At 45.7% G+C, this 23,377-nt stretch overlaps 2 protein-coding genes across 7 annotated transcripts; one reads left to right on the top strand and one right to left on the bottom strand.

Annotated features, from left to right (window-relative positions):
- Nucleotides 1-267: 267 nt before the first annotated feature.
- On the bottom strand, nucleotides 268-4,822 carry RPP38 (ribonuclease P/MRP subunit p38). 6 transcript variants are annotated; one of them, XM_067704043.1, is made up of 3 exons: nucleotides 4,542-4,822; nucleotides 3,139-3,182; nucleotides 268-1,207 (listed from the first exon to the last, which is right to left on the bottom strand). In XM_067704043.1, exon 3 carries the CDS (start codon nucleotides 1,195-1,197, stop codon nucleotides 349-351), a length of 849 nt encoding a protein of 282 aa, XP_067560144.1. In that variant the 5' UTR covers nucleotides 1,198-1,207; nucleotides 3,139-3,182; nucleotides 4,542-4,822; the 3' UTR covers nucleotides 268-348. The 6 variants fall into 6 exon arrangements, with proteins under 6 accessions (XP_067560144.1, XP_067560145.1, XP_067560155.1 ...); XM_067704044.1 differs by lacking the exon at nucleotides 4,542-4,822 and adding an exon at nucleotides 4,333-4,535; XM_067704054.1 differs by lacking the exon at nucleotides 4,542-4,822 and adding an exon at nucleotides 4,346-4,535.
- A 14,649-nt stretch (nucleotides 4,823-19,471) lies between these two features.
- Nucleotides 19,472-22,237, top strand: ACBD7 (acyl-CoA binding domain containing 7). Its single transcript, XM_067706514.1, has 4 exons — nucleotides 19,472-19,495; nucleotides 21,791-21,908; nucleotides 22,016-22,076; nucleotides 22,162-22,237. The coding sequence occupies exons 1-4, from the start codon at nucleotides 19,472-19,474 to the stop codon at nucleotides 22,235-22,237; spliced, it is 279 nt and encodes a 92-aa protein (XP_067562615.1).
- Nucleotides 22,238-23,377: the final 1,140 nt, after the last annotated feature.

Below are 23,377 nucleotides of genomic sequence, written 5' to 3'. Positions count from 1 at the left end.
TGTCTGTGTGGCCTATTTGCCAAGTTCGGACAGAAAGATGTCCAGTGTTGCAGGATACAGATGTCCTTGCTCACAAGCATCGTGCCAGCCTTTTAAAAAGGGAATTTATACAAGCATGGACATTAGTTTCAATAAACTTTTGTTTTGATACTCATACTGCTGAACATTCTCTGCACTTAGTGTCCCTAAGCTTCAGCCTATCTGTGTTCTCCAGTCAAGAGAATCTTACACATGTGAAAGGAATGATACTAAACAGTGTCCCAAGAATATATGTAAAAGTCATTTTATTCGCGGCTTCTCTACGAGGTGGCGTTTTACAACTGTATGAAGTGACAGATTTATACAAGGTTACTTTGAAGCCGTTTTTTTACTTTTGGGTGGCTTCCTTATCTTATTGGGGTTTGGAATCAGTTTCTTTATTTTCAGGGGTTGTAACACTGCAGCCTGCTGACCCTCAGCAAGCTTTCTCTTGGATTTAGGGAGGTCTTCGAAGGAAGTGTCCAAAATCTCTTTGTCTTGGCTTTCCAAAGACTCCATCTCTGGGTTCTCCCCGGGGTCTTCAAGTGTGTCTCGGAGCCACGGCACGTCCAGACGGGGGACTCTGGGGATGATGGCCCTCACTTCCTCCGCAAAGGCAGCGGTGTTTCTTTTGAACCCCAAGGCCAGGACGCACGTCAAGCCCATGGCGGGTGCGAGCCTCTCGCTGAGCCGGGGCACCTGGCAGGCAGGGACACCTCTGCTGGCGCTCAGTGGCACCAGGTGCGCGGTGACGATGGCCGGCTTGGCCGACTTGCACGCCAAGACCAAGAGCAGCTCGTTCCTCTCCAAGGCTCTGGTGACCTCATTGATGCCGATGGCAAGCTGCTTTCTGACGTCGGCAGGGGTCCACCCTGATGCCTGGGGCTCACCTTCTGGCTTTTCCTCCTTCAGACCCTCACCAGTGTCCACATCCATGCTGCACGTGTCTCCGCTTTGTGTTTTCAAAGCGGGCTGCTTTCTCTTTCTCTTCCTGTCCTCAGTCTTCTGAAGCCCGAGAGATTTAATCCTGTCCTCCAGGGTCTGTAGTATGAAGTGCATATCCTCCCTGTCCAGGGCACCCCAGCGGATGGTATATGGGTTGTTCAATGATGTCTTCACAGGTAAAGGTCTGGTCTTCCGCACAGAGCCCCTCCCTGGTGCCTGGGGGGCTGCGGCCATTCTGAAGACCCTTCACAGGAACAAAACGACAAAGGAAAACACGTGTTAACTAGACATGCACGCCTTAAGGATATCTTGGCTGTGCCCTTTCTGATTTTGGAAAGGCTAAAGCAAGCCTACTTATATAGGACATATATACACGTACATATATATATGTGACCATACATCTAACTTCTCTTTTAAGTTTTCCCCATTTTTTCCTGTGATTCGGTCTTCATTCATATACATGCAATTTATGAATGTTTTGCGTTACTGTGATCATACTGAAATCTATTTATTTCCTTTAAAATGTTCCATGTTGCTACTTGTTCATAATTATTTATCCTCTTCAGGACCTCTGGTATTAGTCTGATAGATTTGTTACCATTTTCTGTATTGCCCTCTACTTAGGCTTCCGTCCATCCATTCAGCAAATATTCACTGAGCACCTCCAACTCTTGAGTCACGGGTACCGGGTTTCAGCCTTGAACAAGTTCCCACCACCACCTCTGTGAGTCCTCGAGTCCGCCTGCCTCAGCACACAGTCTCTAAGGGCCCTGGAAGCCTCTGCCATTCATAATTAACCAGCTGTGGTTTTTTTTAAGAACTGGGACCATAATGTATGCACATGACTAAAAATCCAAATGATACTTTCATTCTGTGCCCTTTGGTAAGTCTCCTTCCCTCCCTGGACCCTAAGTTTCTTGTCTGTCTTTCCTAAAACACGATACACAGATTCCCCCTTCCCCTGATAAGTCCAAGCTGGCCGTTCCTCTGGCTGACAATGTGATGAAATCTAGGGAAATATCGTAATGAACTTTAAAGATATTAATCCATTAAGGCAAAATAGTAACAGGGATCCTTGCTGGGGAAATGTTATAAACCACTGTTCAGAGGAGCATGTCCTGTTTGTCCTGCCCAGAGGCAACTGCATATTCCTCTTTCTTCCCTCAGTTTTCTTCCTGGGCTCAGCCGGGAACCACAGGGACCCAAGGTGCAGAATTGAAGGAAGTTAAACAAGGCAGCTCTGGAGAAGTCTGGTTTTGGAACTGTTCCTGTTTTCAGGTAACCAGATTTTCTCATTCCAGGTCATTCATCCCACGCACACCTGCTCCCCGCTCCCCCAAGCACCCCTGGCAGGATGAAAAAAAATGAAATCTCCTCCAATCAAACACCCTCCTAAGAGCCCCGCTGCTGCTGCTGAGGAGCGGGTGTCCCGTGGAGTGTGTCATAAGGCACGTTCTCCAAGAATTATTTGGTTCTCACCCGATTCCTGCGTGATGGCCCTGTGTGTGGAGGAGGAAACAGGCTCAGGTTAAGTACCATGCCAGAGTCACAGCTGGTTTCCCAAATCCAAATTTTATGCTCTTTCAATCCTGGCTGCACCTAAAAAATAACCTGTGACTTTACAAAAGACAGAGATGGTTGGTCCGTACCCCAGGTCTGCTGAATCAGAATCCTGGGGAATACAGCAGGGCACCTGTACTTGTCAAAAGGCTGCCCAGCTTAATGTGATACAGAACCGGAATTGGGCACCATTGGTGTAGGACAGGGGGCCTTTCCACAGTGGAAAGGCCTGAGACAGGGTCTCCTGACGTCCACCGGCCTCAGACGTTCCTCCTACATCACCTTCTCACGGAAAACCAAAACTCAGCTCCCTGGGGTGTGAGCTCAGACCTCGTTCGTGTCAGCGTTGCCCACTGCTAGAGACTCGGCGTCTGCCCCCTAAGCTGCTTCCTTCCGGTGCAGCCCCCCCCCCCATCCCCATCATCCCCGTGCGAAGCAGGAGGCAGCTCATCCAAATCCAAGGAAGTGACTGGCAGAGGCTGGCACCAGGTTGAAGATGGTCAGGAAAAGGGAAATAAACGACCAAGGAGCAAATATGAGGCTCTATCGGAGATCTGCCAGACCACAAACTGCAGTTCATGTGCCTCAGCATTCAAACAGGGAGTGAGTACTTACAGTCACGTGCTGCTCTGGGCATCAGCTCCTCCTGTCTTCAGAATCTAGGCGAGGGAGACAAGAGCCAAGTGGTTCAGATAAGTAGAGTCTCATGGGACATAATCCAAACCGAAGTGGAACAAGTAACCGCTTTGGAGGAGAAAATTGGGAAGGCCTTGCTGAGGTGCCTTTGGAGGCCGCTGCTGCCCATGAGGTCAAGTGCACACTCACTGGAGTGACATCCAAGGGCCCCCATGTCACCATCAGCCTACCTCCTTACACCCCATCATGGAACCACATACTGTTTAATGAGGTCACCAGTTCCTCCCCTCCATGGCTTTACGCACATTCCCTCTGCCTGGGGAACTATTCCCACCCTCAGCCCTACCACCACCTTTCTTACTTGAACAAGTATTTGTGGGTTATCCACAATGCACCAAGCCAGAAAGATGATGAATTAAAGCAAAAACAGCCACTGAACTCATTGGGCTTAGAATCTATGTGGGAGACTTACCCACAAGTAAAATATAAGATGTGATGCACATTAAGGTCAGGGACCTACAGGATCCTGAGCAGAGGCCTGATTCAGTTGAGGGGGTCAGGAAGGGCCTCCCGGAGGAAGTGACCCTTTTAACCCACATGTGACACCAAAGGGAGTACCTATTCGGAAGAGCATCCCAGGGAACTGCATTAAAGGAAATGATGTCAGTGTCGCCGGGGCAGAGATGCTAGAGAGAGCGGAGAGAGCGGGAAAGGCGAGGAAGGACCAGACGGTGAATACACTTGCAAACCCTACAGTGGGAAGCGGTTGTAACGTTCAAAGCGGAGGAGTGGCGTGGCTGGAAAGGCGTCACAGAAAGATCTTTGGGGATTCAGCAGCAAAGAGGCTCCAGAGTAGTCCTGGTAAATGACGGTGGCCTTAGCTAGAGTCGCCGCAGAGGGGATGGACGGAAATGCATGCTACTTGAAACAGTTAAGAGGTGCAATCCGCCCGACTCAGTGATGAACTCGGGGTAAAGCAGAAGAAGGACTCAGGGAGGACTCCGAGTTTCTGGATCTGGTAGCCGACCCCCGAGTTACTCTCTTCCTGTGGTCTGCCGCCTCTCTATCGAGTGCCTACTTACTTCACTACTTAACACACGCGACTGGAGTCATTTTCTGGTCCGCCTCCACTTCTAGACCGCGGAGTACAGAAGGGCCAGGGTGGGGCTTTACCTATTTCTCGTACCCGACAGACGCTCAACTCCAGGCAGAGAGCGGAGCGTGAGCCGAGGCCGGGACGCAGGAAAACACGCCGGTACGGGCGGGGGCGGCCCCAGGGACGGGGAGCCTGGGAGACCTTGCGCGCACCCGGCCCAGTCCCAGGCTCGATCCCCACCAGCGGCCCCTCCGGATCTCAGACCCCAGCGCAGACCCCCACTCACGGTCGTCCCTGCGCCGGTTCCACGTGGGCCGCGCTGCGCGTACGCAGAGCCCACGCCTTCCCGGGCCCCGCCTTCCTACGCGGTGGGGCGGGGGAAGGGGAGGAGGAACGGCTCAGAGAACACGTTTCATTCTTCTGCATCGGGCCATTTCCAAACGGGAAAGTCGGCCCAGTGCGTCGCGACAGAGCGACGGAAGGTTTCTCTAAAAACCCTGAGTTTAGGAGCGGGTCGGAGGCTCTGAATAAGGCCCTCCAGCGGCAGTGCGCAGGCGCATTGTGTGTCTCGCGAGACTTCAGGTTGCCTGGTAACCGGCCACCTGCTCTCCCGGTTGCCCTGTCTGGGGAGCATTGTACCGCGGTTAGACTCCGGAACATAGCGGTGCCGCCTGACGCCGCTCTCTTCTAACCCAATTTCTACCTTTCAGTGCCTGGCAGTCTGAGCCCCTCACTTTTCTGCTTTTGGCTTGCCTAAGGGACGCAAAATTCTGACCCAGTTCCCCCATCACCGAGCCTCTGCCTAATCCCCGGCACCGTGGAAATCAAGATAAATGGGGAATGGGGAGGTGGATTGAGGAAACCACGTGTTTACAGGCACCAATGTAGGAGATCTTGAGCCCCGGAAAGAGGAGAATAAAGGTTATCTTGAGTTGCGACAGCGGTTCAGAAAACTCCACCAGATGTCTGCTGTGGCTACTCCAGCCAATGGAGACTTTAATGGTTACGAATGGAGTCGCTGGGAAGTCATGGGCAATTGTAAGTCAGCTGAAGAACACTTTCAAGGTCAGGGGTCTGAATCTGTTGATTTACCCTTGTCGAGAACCAAGACCGAAACCTTAGGTTGCTTCTGACCCAGTGAGCTTCCTCCCTCCCTACCCCCTTTCTTTTCCCTTTCCAGTCTAACTTAGCACTTTTATTCCTCTTCTAAATATCTTCCTCCTTTTCTCAGTCTCTTCTTCACTGCTCGTTTTGTTTCCCATTCTTTGGTCTAGTTTCTGTGTTTTCAGTTTTCATCACAGACATAGTACCCGACTGGCCGTAAACAAAACGGAAAGCTATGTGTGTGGTCAGAGTATTACAGGTTAGACGGGGTAAAGAGCAATTTTTTTTAAATCACCATTAGAAAAATTAAAAAGAATGAATTTACGAGTTTGAGTGTAACAACAGGCTTTTGTTTCATAAAATGAATAGTGAGAAATCGTCATGATGAGTTGCAAACATGCAGTTCTAAACTAGTCTCAGATCACAAACAGTTTTGGGCAGCCCGACCTCGTTGCCCAACAGAATTCCTCTGTTCTTGAAATGTCACTGACTGTCCTGATTCATCTCTGCCCTGTTTCTATCATGTCTGTCACCTTATTCATTAGAAACAAGATGGCATTTTAGGCATTGGAAGGCAAGAAACTCGTGTCTTGTGATTTTTTAATAAATACTTAAAATTTGGGGGCTTCCTTTGTGGCACAGTGGTTAAGAATCTGCCTGCCAATGCAGGGGACATGGGTTCGAGCCCTGGTCTGGGAATATCCCACGTGCCATGGAGCAACTAAGCCCGTGTGCCACAACTACTGAGCCTGCACTCTAGAGCCCGCGAGCCACAACTACTGAGCCCGCATGCTGCAATTACTGAAGCTTGCATGGCTAGGGCCCGTAGTCTGCAACAAGAGAAGCTACCGCAATGAGAAGCCCGCGCACCGCAACAAAGAGTAGTCCCCACTCATTGCAATTAGAGAAAGCCCACGTGCAGCAACGAAGACCCAACACAGCCAAAAAATAAAAATAAATAAAATAAATTTATTTTTAAAAATACTTAAAATTTTTGGTGGGGACTAGCCTTTATACTACCACTGATAAAGGCTGTGACCCTAGATCCTAAGGCAGATCAAGTGAAAAAAAGGTCTATTTATAAAGCTTCAGACAGTAGGTCCAACCACAGTGTTACCTGTGTTAGGTAATAACTTAGACTTCATAAATCACTCAACCCTTGAAACTATTAAACTCTTGAAAGAGCTTCAGCACCCCCAGAATAATGTTTTAACTTTTAAGGCTAATTACTCCCAAATCGATACAGTTTTGAAAGTAATAACTCTGGCTTTTGTTGTGGTAAATTGCTAATTATGGTTATCTTTGTTAGATTTAAATTGAATTAGATTAACCTTGGACCCAGTAATTCTTTGGCTTCTTATGTGGTCAGTGCAAACAGTTATACTTAATGGTGGCAAAGCTGAGATTAAAATGTTAAATGTAAGAGTCAACTGCAAAGTCATTATTTATTTTCAAAGTAATGAAAACATAGTACTTCATCTACTGTAAAATTATAGGCTAATGACTTAGTCCTACAGAGTGCCTCTCAAACATTCAATGAACCCATGCTGATTTAAGAAATGATAAAGTATCATTTCAAAGATAAATAATGAACGTAAATCACATTTTAAGTAATGCCACCAAATATAAGGTTTTAAAGCTCAGTAGAAATTTTTGGATAAAAAGATGAGAAATTATTCAATCAAAGTGGAAGGTAACTATAATTTTAAAAGAATGAACTATTTGTGAATCTTATGTTTTAAAAGTAATCTGATAAGTATTTTAAAATCTAAAAAAATAATAAAATAAAAATAAAGTCTTCTCAGATCTAGCTTTTAAGCTGTAAGACAAATAGAAACACGTGTCTGATTGAAATGCTAGAGTAATGGGAAAAAAATATGTCTACGTTTTTGTACCCCTAAGGTTTCAGACTTGCAGCCTGAGCATCTTCTCTGCTTATATTTGCTCTATGAAAATTCGCAGCCACTACACCCATGGCTCTGGAGCAAGACCAGCTAAGGTCGAGGTTTTAAGTTCATCACTAACTAGTCACATGACCCTAAAGCAAACTAATTAACCCTGTCTATGAAGTGATAAAAATAGTACCTGTTGTGAGGATTAGAAGAAATAATCTACTCAAAATGCTTAGTACAGTGCCTGGCACATACAAACTGCTTAGTAAATGGAATTGATTAATCTAGTGACAATCTGAATTAGGAATTAGGTTAATAAAAATTAAGCCTCGGGCTTCCCTGGTGGCGCAGTGGTTGAGCGTCCGCCTGTCGATGCAGGGGACGCGGGTTCGTGTCCCGGTCCGGGAAGATCCCACATGCCACAGAGCGGCTGGGCCCGTGAGCCATGGCCGCTGAGCCTGTGCGTCCGGAGCCTGTGCTCCACCACGGGAGAGACCACGACAGTGAGAGGGCCGCGTACCGAAAAAAAAAAAAATTGAGCCTCTATGATTTTAGTGCTTCTGTTCTATTTTAAGACTAATCAATATAATTTCCACAAAAAAATTCTAAAATGAATGACTACATTTCAAAGGTGATTTCTCTCCCATTTGTATCACACAAACATTGCAACAAAAAAGTAAAAAGAAAAATAATTGTCCCATGACCCAATTACTTCAAAACACATTTCCTTTCAGTGTTTCCTTATAATTTGTTTCACATTTAAATGTGCACTTACATTGTTAAATAATATAGATTAAATTTTGTGTTCTCATTTTCTTTCCATGTAACATTTTTTCCCCATATTTCCCAAGCATAGTCTTCAAGTTATCACTTTAACTCATATTTGGTATCCTATTCTAATCAGTTTACTTTTTAATAGTAGCTGTTACCATTATTTTACCGTGTAGAACCTCAACTTGATCTTTGAATATAAAACATTATTTTTATATTCATTCTAGAATTGGACTGTGGTTAGATTTATATGCTTGCCATGATGTAAGAATGATTTAAGAGACTTGGTGATAAGTTATGTCATTAGCCACAATGTTTTGATGAAAGAAAGTTAGCAACAAGAAAGTTTGTCAATAGAAGAATATAAGAGAATTGAGCACCAGATTCTTCTTTCCCTCTGTGGCATCCTAATCTTTGCTCTGTGTGTGTGTATTAGAGTTCTCCAGAGAAGCAGAACCAGTAGGAGATAACAGACGTGAATTATGGAGCCTGAGATGTGCCACAATCTGCTGTCTGCCAGCTGGGAACCCAGGAAAGCTGGTGATGTCGTTCCAGTTTAAACCCAATGGCCTGACAATCAGGGGAGCTGATGGTGTGAATCCCAGTCCAAGGGCAGGAGAAGGTGAGATGGGATGTCCCAGCTCAATCAGGGAAGCAAGAAGCAAGGGGGGAAATTCCTCCTTCCTCTGACTTTTGTTCTATTCAGGTCCTCAGTGGATAGGATGATGCCCACCTGCATTGGGGAGGGGGATCTACTTTACTGAGTCCACTGATTCAACTGCTAATCGCATCCAGAAACACCCCCAGAGACACACAAAGGAATAATGAAATAATGTTTAATCGGGCCAGTCAAGTTGACATATAAAATTAACCATCACAGTGTGATGGTTACTATATCATACATAACAATTGTTATACAAACAATAATCTGTTATTTTTAAATCAGTGACTAGAAGAACTTTAGTGATGAGCTGCAAAATCAATGACCTTTTCAGTCTGCAGGTAACAAAGCATCCTCCTGAAAGTTGTTATTCAATAGTTACTATCTGTCGTTAAAGTCCAGATCTTTTCCATGATTGGCTCATTTGCCTATACAGCATCTCAGCAAAATCCCAAGGGCTTTCTGTACTTGCCCTTTGCCATCCTCTGAATTCTGGCACTGGCCCTCAAGCTTGTCCTCTGAAGCTCACGGTTTAGTGGTGGCCTAACTGTGCCAAGGTCAAGGGCTCCACGGCCTCTGCACCCCTCCACACCCCAGTCTCCCTGACAAAGCCACGCCTGCATGGGGATCCAAGCAGTGCAGCTCACCGAGGCCTCAGGGCTGTGCCCCACAGAGGGAAGCTGGGATGTGTCCCCAGCCCAGCACAGACTCCCAAGTGCGTCCCTTTGGCCACTTCTTCCACCCACACATCGGAAGTAGTGGCAGAGCCACAGAAAGAACCAATTTGCCCCAGGCTGTGTCCAAAGGAAACTCCATCCACTGGGCAACCTCCGAAGGATAAGCCAGCCCAGCCTTTCCTCCGAAGGACCAGCAGGGGGCTTCGTCACCAGCTTCAAGTTCAAGTTCATCCTGAAACAGCCGTGTTTCAGGTTTGTCAGAAGGAACCTGAAGCAGAGGCCGATGGCAGGCACTCACACCTCGTGGAGCGAGAACAGGGGCAGGGAAAAAGGAAACACGTGGGGAGACCAGGCCGCGCTCACTACACTTGAAGATCATGAGCGTCACGGAGCCCAGTGAGAAGGTGCAGAAGATCGACCAGGTGCTGGAAGGAAACAGCGGCCAGTGAGGGCTGAACAGGAAACCTGCGCTGCTCCGGATGCAGGGCAGCCCGGCCGAGAGGACCTGGCGCAGGGGTCCAGCCGGTCACAGCCATCGCTCAGCGCAGTCCCGTTTCAGTGGACAGCCACACGTCCGCGGGCTTGGAAAGCACTCCCTCCAAAACTCACTGCAGCTTCACCTTCAAAAGGTGGCCGGGAGGCTCCAGGGAGACGCGAGCCTCCAGGAGCCCCGTTTGCGTCGGGGCCGCCTCCCTCTGCTGCTAGTCCTTCGCCTGCTCTTCTCCCGTGCTTGTGGGTGAGGGGAGCCAGTGCGGCGAGATGGCAGTGTGGCACCGTATCAGAGCCCTGAAGGGGTTCTTCCCGGGAAAATCTCATAGGTGAGCTTTACCGAGGGCCTGACGAGCATTAGAGCCACCTGTATGACACAAAGAGTTTGGGGTTTATCATAAGAGAGCTGGGAGGTCCCTGAAACATGCAGGCAGCAGGGGTGCAGGATGCCCTTTGGATGACAGGACACTAACTCTGGCTGCAGGGTGGAGAAGCCATGGGATAAGCGGCCAAGTTTCCTTGTGTTTCGAAAGTGGGCTTTTACCCCAGGGATTGGAAGTGAGGGAGACAGCAAGAAAAAAGTCAGCTCAAATGTCACTGGCTGCTTGGTGACCTCTCCTTCGTAATTTTTTGCATTCTACGTGATTAATTCCAGAATACAAAAATGGGAGCATGCTTTGCCAAGTTGTTTTCTGTGCTAGAGTTTCAGTGCAATGCCGAGAAAAATTCCAGAACTTTCTTCTATGGAACCTGACTCATGGATGTTAAAATTTCTATAGAAGGGCAAAGTGCCAAAGACAATCCTTTCTGAAGAACAAAAGTGAGAGGCTTTAATGATTAAGACAGTGTGATGGGGGCTTCCCTGGTGGCGCAGTGGTTAAGAATCCGCCTACCAGAACACCCTATGACAAAATCACAGCAAGATCCTTTCTGACCCCCCTCCTAGAGAAATGGAAATAAAACCAAAAATAAACAAAGGGGACCTAATGAAACTCAAAAGCTTTTGCACAGCAAAGGAAACCATAAACAACCCTCAGAATGGGAGAAAATATTTGCAAATGAAGCAACTGACAAAGGATTAATCTCCAAAATTTACAAGCAGCTCATGCAGCTCAATATCAAAAAAACAAACAACCCAATCCAAAAATGGGCAGAAGACTTAAATAGACATTTCTCCAAAGAAGACATACAGATTGCCAACAAACACATGAAAGGATGCTCAACATCATTAATCATTAGTGAAATGCAAATCAAAACTACAATGAGGTACCACCTCACACTGGTCAGAATGGCCATCATCAAAAAATCTACAAAGAATAAATGCTGGAGAGGGTGTGGAGAAAAGGGAACCCTCTTGCACTGTTGATGGGAATGTAAATTGATAACAGCCACTATGGAGAACAGTATGGAGGTTCCTCAAAAAAACTAAAAATAGAACTACCATACGACCCAGCAATCCCACTACTGGGCATCTACCCTGAGAAAACCATAATTCAAAAAGAGTCATGTACCACGATGTTCATTGCAGCTCTATTTACAATAGCCAGGACATGGAAGCAACCTAAGTGTCCATCGACAGATGAATGGATAAAGAAGATGTGGCACATATGTACAATGGAACATTACTCAGCCATAAAAGGAAACGAAATTGAGTTATTTGTAGTGAGGTGGATGGACCTAGAGTCTGTCATACAGAGTGAAGTAAGTCAGAAAGAGAAAAACAAATACCATATGTGAACACATATATATGGAATCTAAAAAAAAAAAAAAAAAGGGTTCTGAAGAACCTAGGGGCAGGACAGGAATAAAGATGCAGACGTAGAGAATGGACATGAGGACACGGGGAGGGGAAGTGTAAGCTGAGACGAAGTGAGAGAGAGGCATGGACATATACACACTACCAAACGTAAAATAGATAGCTAGTGGGAAGCAGCAGCATAGCACAGGGAGATCAGCTCAGTGCTTTGTGACCACCTAGAGGAGTGAGATAGGGAGGGTGGGAGGGAGACGCAAGAGGGAGGGGATATGAGGATATATGTATATGTATAGCTGATTCACTTTGTTATACAGCAGAAACTAACACAGCATTGTAAAGCAATTATACTCCAATAAAGGTGTTAAAAAAAAAAAAAAGGAATCCGCCTGCCAATTCAGGGGGACACCAGGTTCAGTCCCTGGTCTGGGAAGATCCCACGTGCACCACAACTACTGAAGCCCGCTCACCTAGAGCCTATGCTCCGCAACAAGAGAAGCCACCGCAATGAGAAGTCCGTGCACCGCAACGAAGAGTAGCACCCACTCGCCACAACTAGAGAAAGCCCGTGTGGCAGAAACAAAGACACAACACACCCCCACACCCCCAAAAAGAAGACAGTGTGGTGTAGGTGGAGGGATAAACAAATGCAGAGGCCAAAAAACGATTCTAACTATTCTATGTTGCCCCTCATGTTTGCTCCTAAACCCACTCTAATCAGGCTTGCCCCCCTCCCACGATGACTGCATCACAACGTCCCTTTAGGTCATCAGTGATCTTGACAATGACCTAAATCCCGTTGTTAATTCTCAGTCCTCATCTAGCCTAACACACTTTCTCACTCCTTAAGCTTTCTCAACACCGCATTCTCTTGGTTTTTCTCTTACTTGAGTGATCACTTCTCTGCCTCCTTTGCTCCTTCTTCCTCTTCTCCCCAAACATTTGGTGTTGGGATTTCCCATGGCTCACTCCTCAGTTCTCTCTCCTTTTCTCCTCTATACACATTTCTTTTCTAGGGCCATCCTGTCTCCAGGTTCTAAACACCATCTCTATGACCATGAGTCCCAGATTTATATACCCAGCCCAGTCGAGACTTGAATATCTACCTGCCTATTCGGCGTCTCCACTTGGATGTCTGATATCTCAAACGCAGCATGTCCAAAACTCCACTTCTGATCTTTGCCACCCCACCAAGCCTACTCCACCTATGGTCCTTCCGGTTACTCAGGGCAAGCATCTTGGAGTTATCCTGACGCCTCTCTTTCTCACATTGCACGTAGAATCTCTCAGGGACTCCTGTTGACTCTACCTTCAAAATACATCCAGAATCTGAACGACTTCTCACTACCTCTGCTGCTACGACCTGAGTTGGAGACCCCCATAAGTTCTCCCCTGGATTATTATTACAGTAAGAATCTTGCTTCCAACCGTGTTCTTTGTAGTCATAGCAACAGGAGTGATCCTTTAAAAAAGTAAGTCAGACCATGTCAGTCCTCACTCAAAACCATTCAGTGGTTCTGTTTCACTCCCGCTTGAAGCCAGATGCCTTTGTGCAAGGTCTCATATGATCTGGTCTCCGTCTCTTTCGCTCTCACCTCCTCTCTTGCTCCTCTGCTCTGGCCACACCGGCCCCTCGCTGTTCCTCACATCTGCCAGGAAGCTCATTCCTTAGGGACTTTGTACTGGACGCTGCTTTTACAAGGGAAACACTTCCCCAGGGATCTTCCAGGTCCGCTCCCTCATCTCCTTCAGTTTTTACTCAAATGTCATCTTCCCAAGAGGCATACCCTGATCACCGTATTTACAGTTGCAAGTCATCTCCTCACTCCACATACAAAAGATCCTCCATCCCTTTGCTCTGCTCTTTTTAAAAATAACACCTATCACCTAACATCTTTTAATAGACTATATAATTTGCTTATTATATGTGTTTATTATCTGTCATCCCCTACCAGGATGTGACACAGGGATAGGGATCCTTGTTTGTTTTGCTGACTGATGATTCTCAGAAACCTAGAATGGTGCCTGGCTCATGGTGGCACTCAGTAACTATTTGAATGAATGAATAAGGCAGATAGGATGGATTGGAAAGAGGAGAGTCACAAAGGTAAAGGGAATGTTCTGTTTCTTAAACTGGCGGTATGTTCATACATGTGCCCTTTATTTTTAAAATTTTACTTATGTATGTATGCATACTGGTTTATAATCAATATTTAATTACATAGTAAACAAAAAAAAAAGAACTTGATTGTCCAACTTGACTGACTCCCTAAGGGTTCCACAAAGCTGAGTTTTCACTATACCTAGTATGTTATTATCGCTGAATAGAGGACACCAGTGTTTCCATTGTCTCTTTCTTTTTGCTCCTTGAGACAGGCCATCAATGGCTCTGGCATCCAGTCGGAGGATGGTAACTCAAGAGAAGAACATGTTTTGAAAAGAGTTCTTAAAAGAACCTTCTAGACTTAGAGGATAAAATGGAGCACAGTATATCTTTTCTCTCCTCTTCTTCCGATTTCTTATAATGACTATAATGCCAAATTATCTCGGCTGCAAATGCACACCTATATTGGACCTCACTGCAGTATTTCCCTGCTGACACACTGATAAACAGGGCTCTCCCCAGCAGACAAGAGCGCTCGCTGTTCTTAAGCTGCTGTTTCCTGCGCCTTTGTGTTTCTCATAGTCGGGAAATTAGAAAGAAAAAAAAAATCCTGCCCAGTACATTTTTCTTTCTCTTCTTTTCTTTCTTTTCTTTTTTTTTTGGCCACGCCACAAGGCTTGTGGGATCTTAGTTCCCCAACCAGGGATCACCAGGGATCGAATGTGGCCCTCAGCAGTGAAAGTGCAGAGTCCTAACCACTGGACTGCCAGGGAATTCCCCCCAGTATATTTTTCTAAAATTTGTTTTTGTTTTTTATTTGGAAACTCATTGATTTCACCATGAAAATATTTTCGAGGAGAAAATAAAAAATCAAGGGATTTACATGAAAAAATAGCAAATAATTTTTAAATGTAATTTTATGCAAAAACAAGCTACGGTGTTTCGGGGCCTCGAATTGCTATACGTTGTTGCATTGTTAGACATTTCAAATCAGTAACTTTCTTAAGACTAAGTTTGCCGTTTCTTCCAGTCACTTTGCCCCACTAAGGCTTCTGTGTAAATATAGAGTCCGAAGTGAACTCCTCGGAAGACCAGAAAATGCAGTTCCAGTTCTTTGAAAATTTAATCAAATGTGAATCAAAACCCCATTCTGTGTCTGCAGACTGGGAGTGACACTGGGTTTGTTCCCCTGGAGAATGGGGTCAACTTGAAGAGTCCTGTGCTTTTACCCTAATTCGGGGTGTTTGCAGCGCGTATTCAGAATCTAAGTGGCCTAACGAGGAGAAAGGAGACAAACTACCACCAGCCTTTTTCATTCCTGACGGGCTGTGCGTAGAGACCGGTGGGGAGACCAGAGAGGTCTGAAGAAACACCTGCCTGCCTTCCAGGTTTTTAGGAATCATGCAGAGGACAGAGATACATATCAAAAGAAATCCCAAGTGAGGTCCGTGCCCCAGGGAGACAGACCTCTCTGGATTTCCTGCAAACAACCCCTTGAGAAAGAATAGGGCAGTGAGTCAGAGGCGGAGTAGAACTCATTTGAATTCCTGTCCCTTAGCTTTGCCCAGCCAGGCGCCGCGGGCAGGGCGGGCGCCGCTCACCGCCCAGCCCCGCCCTCCAAGGGCAGCGACCAATGGGAGACGGCCGGGCCCGAGAGCACGGCCAATGGGAACCGGCGGGCGGAGGCGCGCTGCCCTTTAAGGAGCGGAGGGGCGCAGCGTCGGGGAGCCCAGCGCCTGGGGTGGCGCAGCGTTCGGGCGTCGCGCAACCGTGTCCCCGCAGGTGAGCTGGGGGTGCGCCGGCCGCGGGGGGTGGGGAGAGGCGTGCTTCCTGCAGGGAAGCGCTCGAGTGGGGCGTGGGGCCGGCGTGATACCCCCCGGATGGCACGGCGCTTCGGGCAGCCCAGGGTTCTCGCCCCCGCAAGCCGTCTGCGGGGACCCCGAGACACGCCCACCCCATTGCGACCGCCCCGTGGTTGCCGGTAGCCAGCGGCGGTGCCAGCTGTTGACGGCGAACCTAGCTCCCTATGGCAACTCTTGTGAGCCCCGGGGATTGGTTAGACGCAAAATAGGCATGGGCCGAGGGGGAGGGCGGGCGCCGAGTTGCTCCGGGAAGACCCAGCGGGCCCTGATCCTCCGGCTCTTCCCATCCTGGAGAAGAAGGTGTGGGCGCCTGCGGTCTCACCCGCGCCCCTTGTTCCTTGGTGTGTCCAGGGGCTCTCCCAGGCAAGTGCAGTCTGGAAAACCACGATCTAAAAATACTGTTTTTATGATCTTTGGGAAAAGAATGTTCAGTGTGGAAATTTGCGGGAAAGCACAAATATAAGGTAAAACCATCAGGTATTCCTTCACCCAAGTGATAACCACGTTAACTGTCTATGTGCGCATGTGCATATATATGTGCGTGTTTATACACATACCGATTTTGCTATTTATATAGTTTTGCTCTTTTTTTTGTATTATGAGCGTTTTGTCAAAACTAAATATTCTTTAAAATGTTTTAAATGTCTTCATTGGGTGCATGGCAGGATGCACCCGATGTGAGTGTCGGTGGTGACACGGGGGTCACTGCTACATTAGGGGCGGGTTCGGGGGCCTTGTGAAACCTGAAAACATGAACAGAAGGTCTGAGGAGAGGCCTTCAGGCAGTTGTTTTGAAGAGCCTCGAGTACAGATGCGGGGGAAATGAAGTGCACGCACATTCAGCCGGGATGCTGAGGACCCAGCTCCAGGAGAGTCAGCTCAGCGGAGGCTGAAATTGCTCACCAAAAGCACTGAGCCCAGCTCTACAGCAGCGCGGGAACATGAAACTTTCCCTTTGGCCCAGAATGCTTGGAATCGAATGTAAGCAGCTGTACGTCTAAAGCTGTGGCTCACCTATGGTAACTCTCAGGCCCTCCTAATAGCCACTCACGCATCATGCATTCCTTCAACAAGGAGGCGCAGGGCTCAGATGGGTTCCTACCACCTGCCGAGGCTCTTGCTACCAAGATGAATGTTTGTGCCTGTCCTCTAGCATGGTTGCGTGGGGGAACAAATAAATACATTTCCAGCAGACTTTGTGCCGGGTCCTAATAAATGCTGTCCGGGGCTGCCTGCAACCCTTCCCTGCCTCTGTCCATCCCCCAGGCGCTGACCCCCCAGGCTCAGCTAAGCACCATCTCCTCTGCGAAGCTTCTTCCACACCCGCTGCTGCTCCTTCCTCTGTGGTCCCAGAGCACCCACTGCTCCTCCGTTAGAGCAGGTATCCCAGGTCACTGTGACCTGCTCATCTCCCGCTAGATGCCTAGATCTGTGAGAGCCGGCTGCCTTGCTCACCCCTGTGTGCTCCGCCAAGGCCTGGCCCATCAGGGGTGTTCGATGCGTGGCGAATAGTACGATACAAGTGATGAGCTCTGGGTGGGCAGAGTTAACAGAATGAAATCAAGACTATCTACGTTATTAATCTTGTTTAATCCTCACACTTCCCTGCTGAGGTTGATGTTATCCTTTTTTTGGCCGAAGCTGAATCTCAGAGGAACTTCATTGCTTGTGCAGAGTCCCGTGGCAGTGTGTCTCAAAGCTAGATTCAAATCCAGGTTCCTGACGCAAGGCCGATGTTTTTCCCACGGCAGCTCGTCGTGGTTGGACTGGGGGAACTGTACATTGGAACTACCACGTACAGCAGGAGTGTATCAAGTCGGGACGCTAGGGAAGGGCATGCTGGAGAGGAAGAGCGGTCCTGGGCCCTGCTCTGGAATGGGCTTCTCTCTACCTGGGGAGGGAGGAGGGAGGGGACCCCTGAAATTGCCTGGGAAACTGTCAGGGGCTGCATTCTTGTGTGGAGCGGGTCCGAGACATTCATGGGATCACCAAATGGTTCCCTACCCTCAAAACGTGAAGCACAATTTTCCAGAAACTCCTTCCTGGAAGGCAGGGACTTAGCATGGTTTTTAAGAAGCCTTAGAATTCTAATCGAGTCTTAGCTTGCCAAAAGGAACTGAGTTGCTGTCATTGGAAAATGGCATGAGACTTGACAGCAAACAACACCTGAGATGCCTGCCAACCCTGCAGGGGAGGATCCCTATGCCTCTGGACAGCCTAGCCCTGCTCTGCCCTTAGGAAGCTGAAGGCAGTAATGTAGCATTTTAACTTTGTCCTTGTTATAGACATGATATGTGCACATTATAGGAAATTTAGAGAGTACAGACAGTAAACAAACAAACAGGAAACTTACCAATAATCAGAGGCAATTAGTATTGACACGTTTTAGTATATATTTTCTATTCATTGTTTTCTAAAAGCTGAGTGTATACTAACAATGCTGTATCCTTTGTTAAATCATAAAAAGCACTTTTCACATCTTGTTTCATTGCAAGTACTTTTTGCATTTTATTCTAGAACTTTTTTTTTCAAAAAGCCTTATAATAAAAATTGTAGCAGCTGTACTTTATTGAACACTCATTATGTGCCAGGCACTACTTAAAATATTTTGCGTGTGTTGTTGTCACCTTATATCCTCATAAATAAGTTTTACAAGTGGGTGGGTGGTGGTATTGTAACATATTGTCCCATATTTCAGATGAAGAAACAGACCCACAGAGGTTAAGTAACCTGCCCAAGACCACCACCCACCCAGCTCTTAAGTGCTGAAGCTGAGAGTCAAACCAAGGCAGTCTAGGTCCAGGGCTTGTGTTCTTAACCATGATATTATCTATAAAGCAGCTGACAATTTCCTAGAAAAAAACTCAGATGAGGCAGGGGGTCTGTGCTTCATCCTAGTCACATGTACCCACACTTCTCAGATCTCCATAAAGATCGATTAGGTGGCTGGGCTATTTTCAAGGATATTTAGGGTAGAGACCCTGGTCTCTGGCTTACAAGTGATTTTTGTTCATCGCAATTACAACTATTCTAGTTGTGCTACTGTCCTGTCTTTGGAGCTTGATGGAAGTTTTACCCAGCAACTCTGCTGAGATCACAGGGATTCTGATGTCACAGTGGTCTCTCCACTTTCTCTACCAGGTCTTTGGATCAAAAGGGGGCTCTGGCTTCAGAGAAGGAAAGTAGTGGGTAGGGGTAGAATGCTTCTTTGAACCTCTCTTGTTTCATACCCAGGCTGCTGACAATTCCCGCTTACTCCTGACTTCAAACAAATAACACAAGAATGGAAAAAAGAAAAGAATGGGAAAAACGGAGAAAAAAAGAATGGAACAATTCCATTGTTCAAAGTAATCAGCAAAGCCTGTGTATATAAACTAAGAGGTTAAAAGGAGAAAGGAATAAATCTGCTAGGAGCACCTTATCCCTATGTGGAACAGTACAGGGGAAGGGGATGGCTGCTGGCCGAGCCCCGGGCTGAGAACGCTGGGCCAATCCTAGCGCCTTGGGAACTAGGCAGGTCAGGGTTTTCAGAGGTAAGTCATGAACGGGGAGGACAGGTTTATTATTCAGTATATTTATATACAGAATTTCCGGGAAGTCAGCTTCTTTTTACTAATCAGCTAAGTTGACTGAACAACTTCTCTTTTCTGGAAATCAATTGAAATAAGTCTTAGAAGTTTTGGTCTCAATTTTTAAAGGAATCTATACAGGCAACTCAGCGCAATCGGAAGTACTGCCCTCAGAAACTAGCTAGCCCACTCAATAGGTATAAATAAAACTGCTGTTGAAGCATGTGGGCAGAGAGGCGCTGGGAGATGAATGCCCCGGACAAAGATATTCATTGGCAGCAAAGCTATTGCATACAGCAAAGTGTAGATTTTGGAAGAAGAGGAGGACGTGCTCATGAGGGTGATCAAGAAAGTGAAGGTAATGCCATCTAAAAAATTAATAGAAACTTGTATTTATACACTTCTAACTTACGAGAAAAACTTCGCGTTGGAATTTCTCAGATATAATTTTTTTGCATGTTTTTCTTTTACCTTTTCACCATCTTCAACCATTCTTCCCCCCACCTCTGGCAACTACCGATTTGCTCTCTGTTTCTATTTGTTTCTTTTTATTTTTAGATTCCACGTATAAGTGAGATCATACAGTATTTATCTTTCTGCGTCTGACTTATTTCACTTAGCATAATGTCTTCCTAGTCCATACATATTGTTGCAAATGTCGATAGCTCCTTCTTTTTTTGTGTGTGTGGTACGTGGGCCTCTCACTGTTGTGGCCTCTCCCGTTGCGGAGCACAGGCTCAGTGGCCATGGCTCACGGGCCCAGCCGCTCCGCGGCATGTGGGATCTTCCCGGGCCAGGGCACGAACCCGCGTCCCCTGCATCGGCAGGCGGACTCCCAACCACTGCACCACCAGGGAAGCCCAATAGCTCCTTCTTTTTCATGGTTGATTAATATTCTGTTATATCTATATAATGGAATATTATATATATATATATACATATATATATACATACATATATATATATATATATATATATATATATAAAATGTTCTTTATCCATTCATCCATCAATGGATACTTAGGTTGCTTCCACGTCTTGGCTATTGTAAATACAGCTGCAGTGTACACAGTGGGTGCAGATATCCCTTTGAGATAGTGATTTCATTTCCTTTGGATAAATACCCGGAAGTGGGATTGCTGGATCGTATGGTAGTTATTTTTTAAATTTTTTGAGGGAACTTCATACTGTTTTCCACAGTGCCTGCACCAATTTACAGTCCCACCAACAGCGTATAGGGTTTCCTTTTCTCCACACCCTCCTCAACGTTTGTTATTTCTTGTCTCTTAGATGATAGCCATTCTGACGGGTATGACGTGATATCTCACTGTTGTTTTGATTTACATTTCCCTGTTGGTTAATGATGTGGCCACCTGTATGTCTTCTGTGGAAAAAGCTCCTGGCTATTTTTAAATCAAATTGTTTTCTTTTGCTTTTTTTTTTTTTTTTTTTGCTTTTGAGTCATATGAGTTCTTTATATATTTTGAATATATATATTCAAAGGCCCCTTAGACATATGATTTGCAAATATTTTGTCCCACTCAGCCTTTTCATTTTGTTTATGGTTTCCTTTGCTGTGCAGAAGCTTTTTTTGTTCGATGTAGTCCCTTTTGTTTATTTTTGCTTTAGCTAGTTTTACTCTCGGTGTCAAATCCAAAATAAATCATTAAGATTGATGTCAAGGAGCTTATTCTCTGTCTTTTTCTAGTTGTTTTACAGTTTTAAGCCTTACGTTCAAATTTTTAATTCGTTTTGAGTTGATTTTTGTATATGGTGTAAGGTGGGGTCCAGTTTCATTTTTTTTGCATGTTCTCTTCAGTTTTCTCAGCACCGTTAATTGAAGACACTGTCCTTTCCCCATTGTATATTCTTGGCTCCTTTGTCATAAATTACAAAGGGTTTATTTCTGGGCTCTTGATTCTGTTTCATTGATCTATGTGTCTGTTTTTATGCCAATACCATAGTACCATACCATACTATAGCTTGTAATATTGTTTGAAATCAGGAATTATGATGCCTCCAACTTTGTTCTTCTTTCTCAAGATTGCTTTGGCTTTTATGGCTCCATACACATTTTAGGATTGCTTTTTCTATTTCTGTGAAAAATGCCATTGGAATTTTGATAGGGATTGAGTTGAATTTGTATTGATAGATGACTTTGGGTAGGATGAACATTTTACTACTATTAATTCTTCCTATCCATGCACATGGAATATCTTTCCATTTATTCATGTCTTCTTCAGTTTTTAAACATAGATAAATTAAACATTTTAAATATTAACTCATTGCTGACCAGGAGATTTTTGCAGAAACTGACGCCTGTGGCCAGCGATTTGTTATGTAAATGAATATTGAAATGTCTCTGGTCAATAACATTCGGGTAACGAAAGATGTGTTAATACGTCTGTGGTCAGTAATGTGTTAAGAATTTTATTTAGTTCTCCGTATCTAATACGTGGGTACATTGTCTATGTAGCAGGTAAGGACCAGGGGAAGTGTCCACAAATTAAACTAGGTTAGGATAATTCTGGTGGAACCAGAGCAGTAATAGTTCATTTCTGTTTGAAAGCTCCCTCCTCCTCTTTACGTTTCCCCAAAGCAAATGGACCTGCCGAAAGTTAGCAAATGCACACTTTGTGCCTTTTTGCTTTAGGCTGATTTTGAAAAGGCGGCCAAAGACATGAGGAAGCTGAAAACCAGGCCAGATGGTGAGGAACTAAAAGAACCCTATGGGCTCTACAAACAATCTGTAATTGGAGATGTAGATACTGGTACTGGGTTGTCATTAAAAAAATAACAATACGTTTCACTGAACAGTATTTCTAGAAGCATAGAGTAAAAAGTAACCCTGAAAATATATCTGTCCTCCTTTTGGCAGAGTGTCCAGGACTGTTAAATCTAAAAGGCAAGGCTAAGTGGGAAGCTTGGAACCTCAACAAGGTGGTTAATTTTTAAATAAGTGAAACAAACCTTCTTAATTTCCCAATAACATCGGTCAGTGAGTCAATCTGTTTGTATCTTTCTAGGATTATCAAAGGCAGATGCCATGAGTGCCTGTATTTCTAAAGCAAAAGAGCTAATAGAAAAATATGGAATATAGAATTCAGTATGTGAGAAAATTTTCCTTTTGAAGACTTCATAATGGTACCATGACCTAATATTTTGGGGAGAAATGCACGGTTAACTCTTTATGTATCATCCATGTTTTTGCTAGTAACGTGAATTGTAATTCCTATTTAGAGGTATGCTGAAACTACATAGTTAATGAAATTTTTAAATTTTCAGGTGATTTTTTTTTTTTTTTACGGTACGCGGACCTCTCACTACTGTGGCCTCTCCCGTTGCCGAGCACAGGCTCCAGACGCGCAGGCTCAGCGGCTATGGCTCACGGGCCCAGCTGCTCCGCGGCATGTGGGATCTTCCCGGACCAGGGCACGAACCCGTGTCCCCTGCATCGGCAGGCGGACTCTCAACCACTGCGCCACCAGGGAAGCCCTTTCAGGTGATTTTTAAAAGTTCTTCTTAAAAAAGTGTTGCTCTGGTGGTACGTTGTTGGACTTATGACCAAATTGGACTTACGGACGCACTGTCAGAATGGAACTCGTTCGTATGTAGGGGACTTAACTTACTAAGTTTTGCCTAAAGACATTAACAGCTGTTCTTTTGGCTTCTGTTTTTTCTGCAGTGAGGTGGTCTTACTGGTATAATCAGAACAGTTTATTAAGAACTAATCACAAGACTCTTTGTTTCACTGTGTAGCACTGGGGTTCACACTTACACAGGGCTTTGGCAGTCACAGGCACACCTGGTTCCAGTCCCCGTTCGGTGACTTATTTACTAGGTAACCTGAGGCAAGTTACCGAAGCTTGCTAAGCTCATCTGTGGAGTAGGGGGAAAATGTCAGTCTCACAGGGGTGTAAGAACTGAATGAGGTAACTGTAGTTACCCTACGTCTATCTTAAAGCATATACTGTATAAAAGCTGACAGTAATGGTCTTCATGACAATTTTTTTTGTTTTGTTTTTTAGATTCCATATATATGTGTTAGCATACGGTATTTGTTTTTCTCTTTCTGACTTACTTCACTCTGTATAACAGACTCTAGGTCCATTCACCTCACTACAAATAACTCAATTTCGTTTCTTTTCATGGCTGAGTAATATTCCATTGTATATATGTGCCACATCTTCTTTATCCATTCATCTGTCGATGGACACTTAGGTTGCTTCCATGTCCTGGC

Source organism: Pseudorca crassidens, chromosome 1 (assembly GCF_039906515.1).
Source record: "Pseudorca crassidens isolate mPseCra1 chromosome 1, mPseCra1.hap1, whole genome shotgun sequence".
NCBI classification, from domain to species: domain Eukaryota; kingdom Metazoa; phylum Chordata; class Mammalia; order Artiodactyla; family Delphinidae; genus Pseudorca; species Pseudorca crassidens.
The sequence above is the reverse complement of the archived record's forward strand: the minus strand, read 5'-3'. Positions and strand labels throughout refer to the sequence as shown.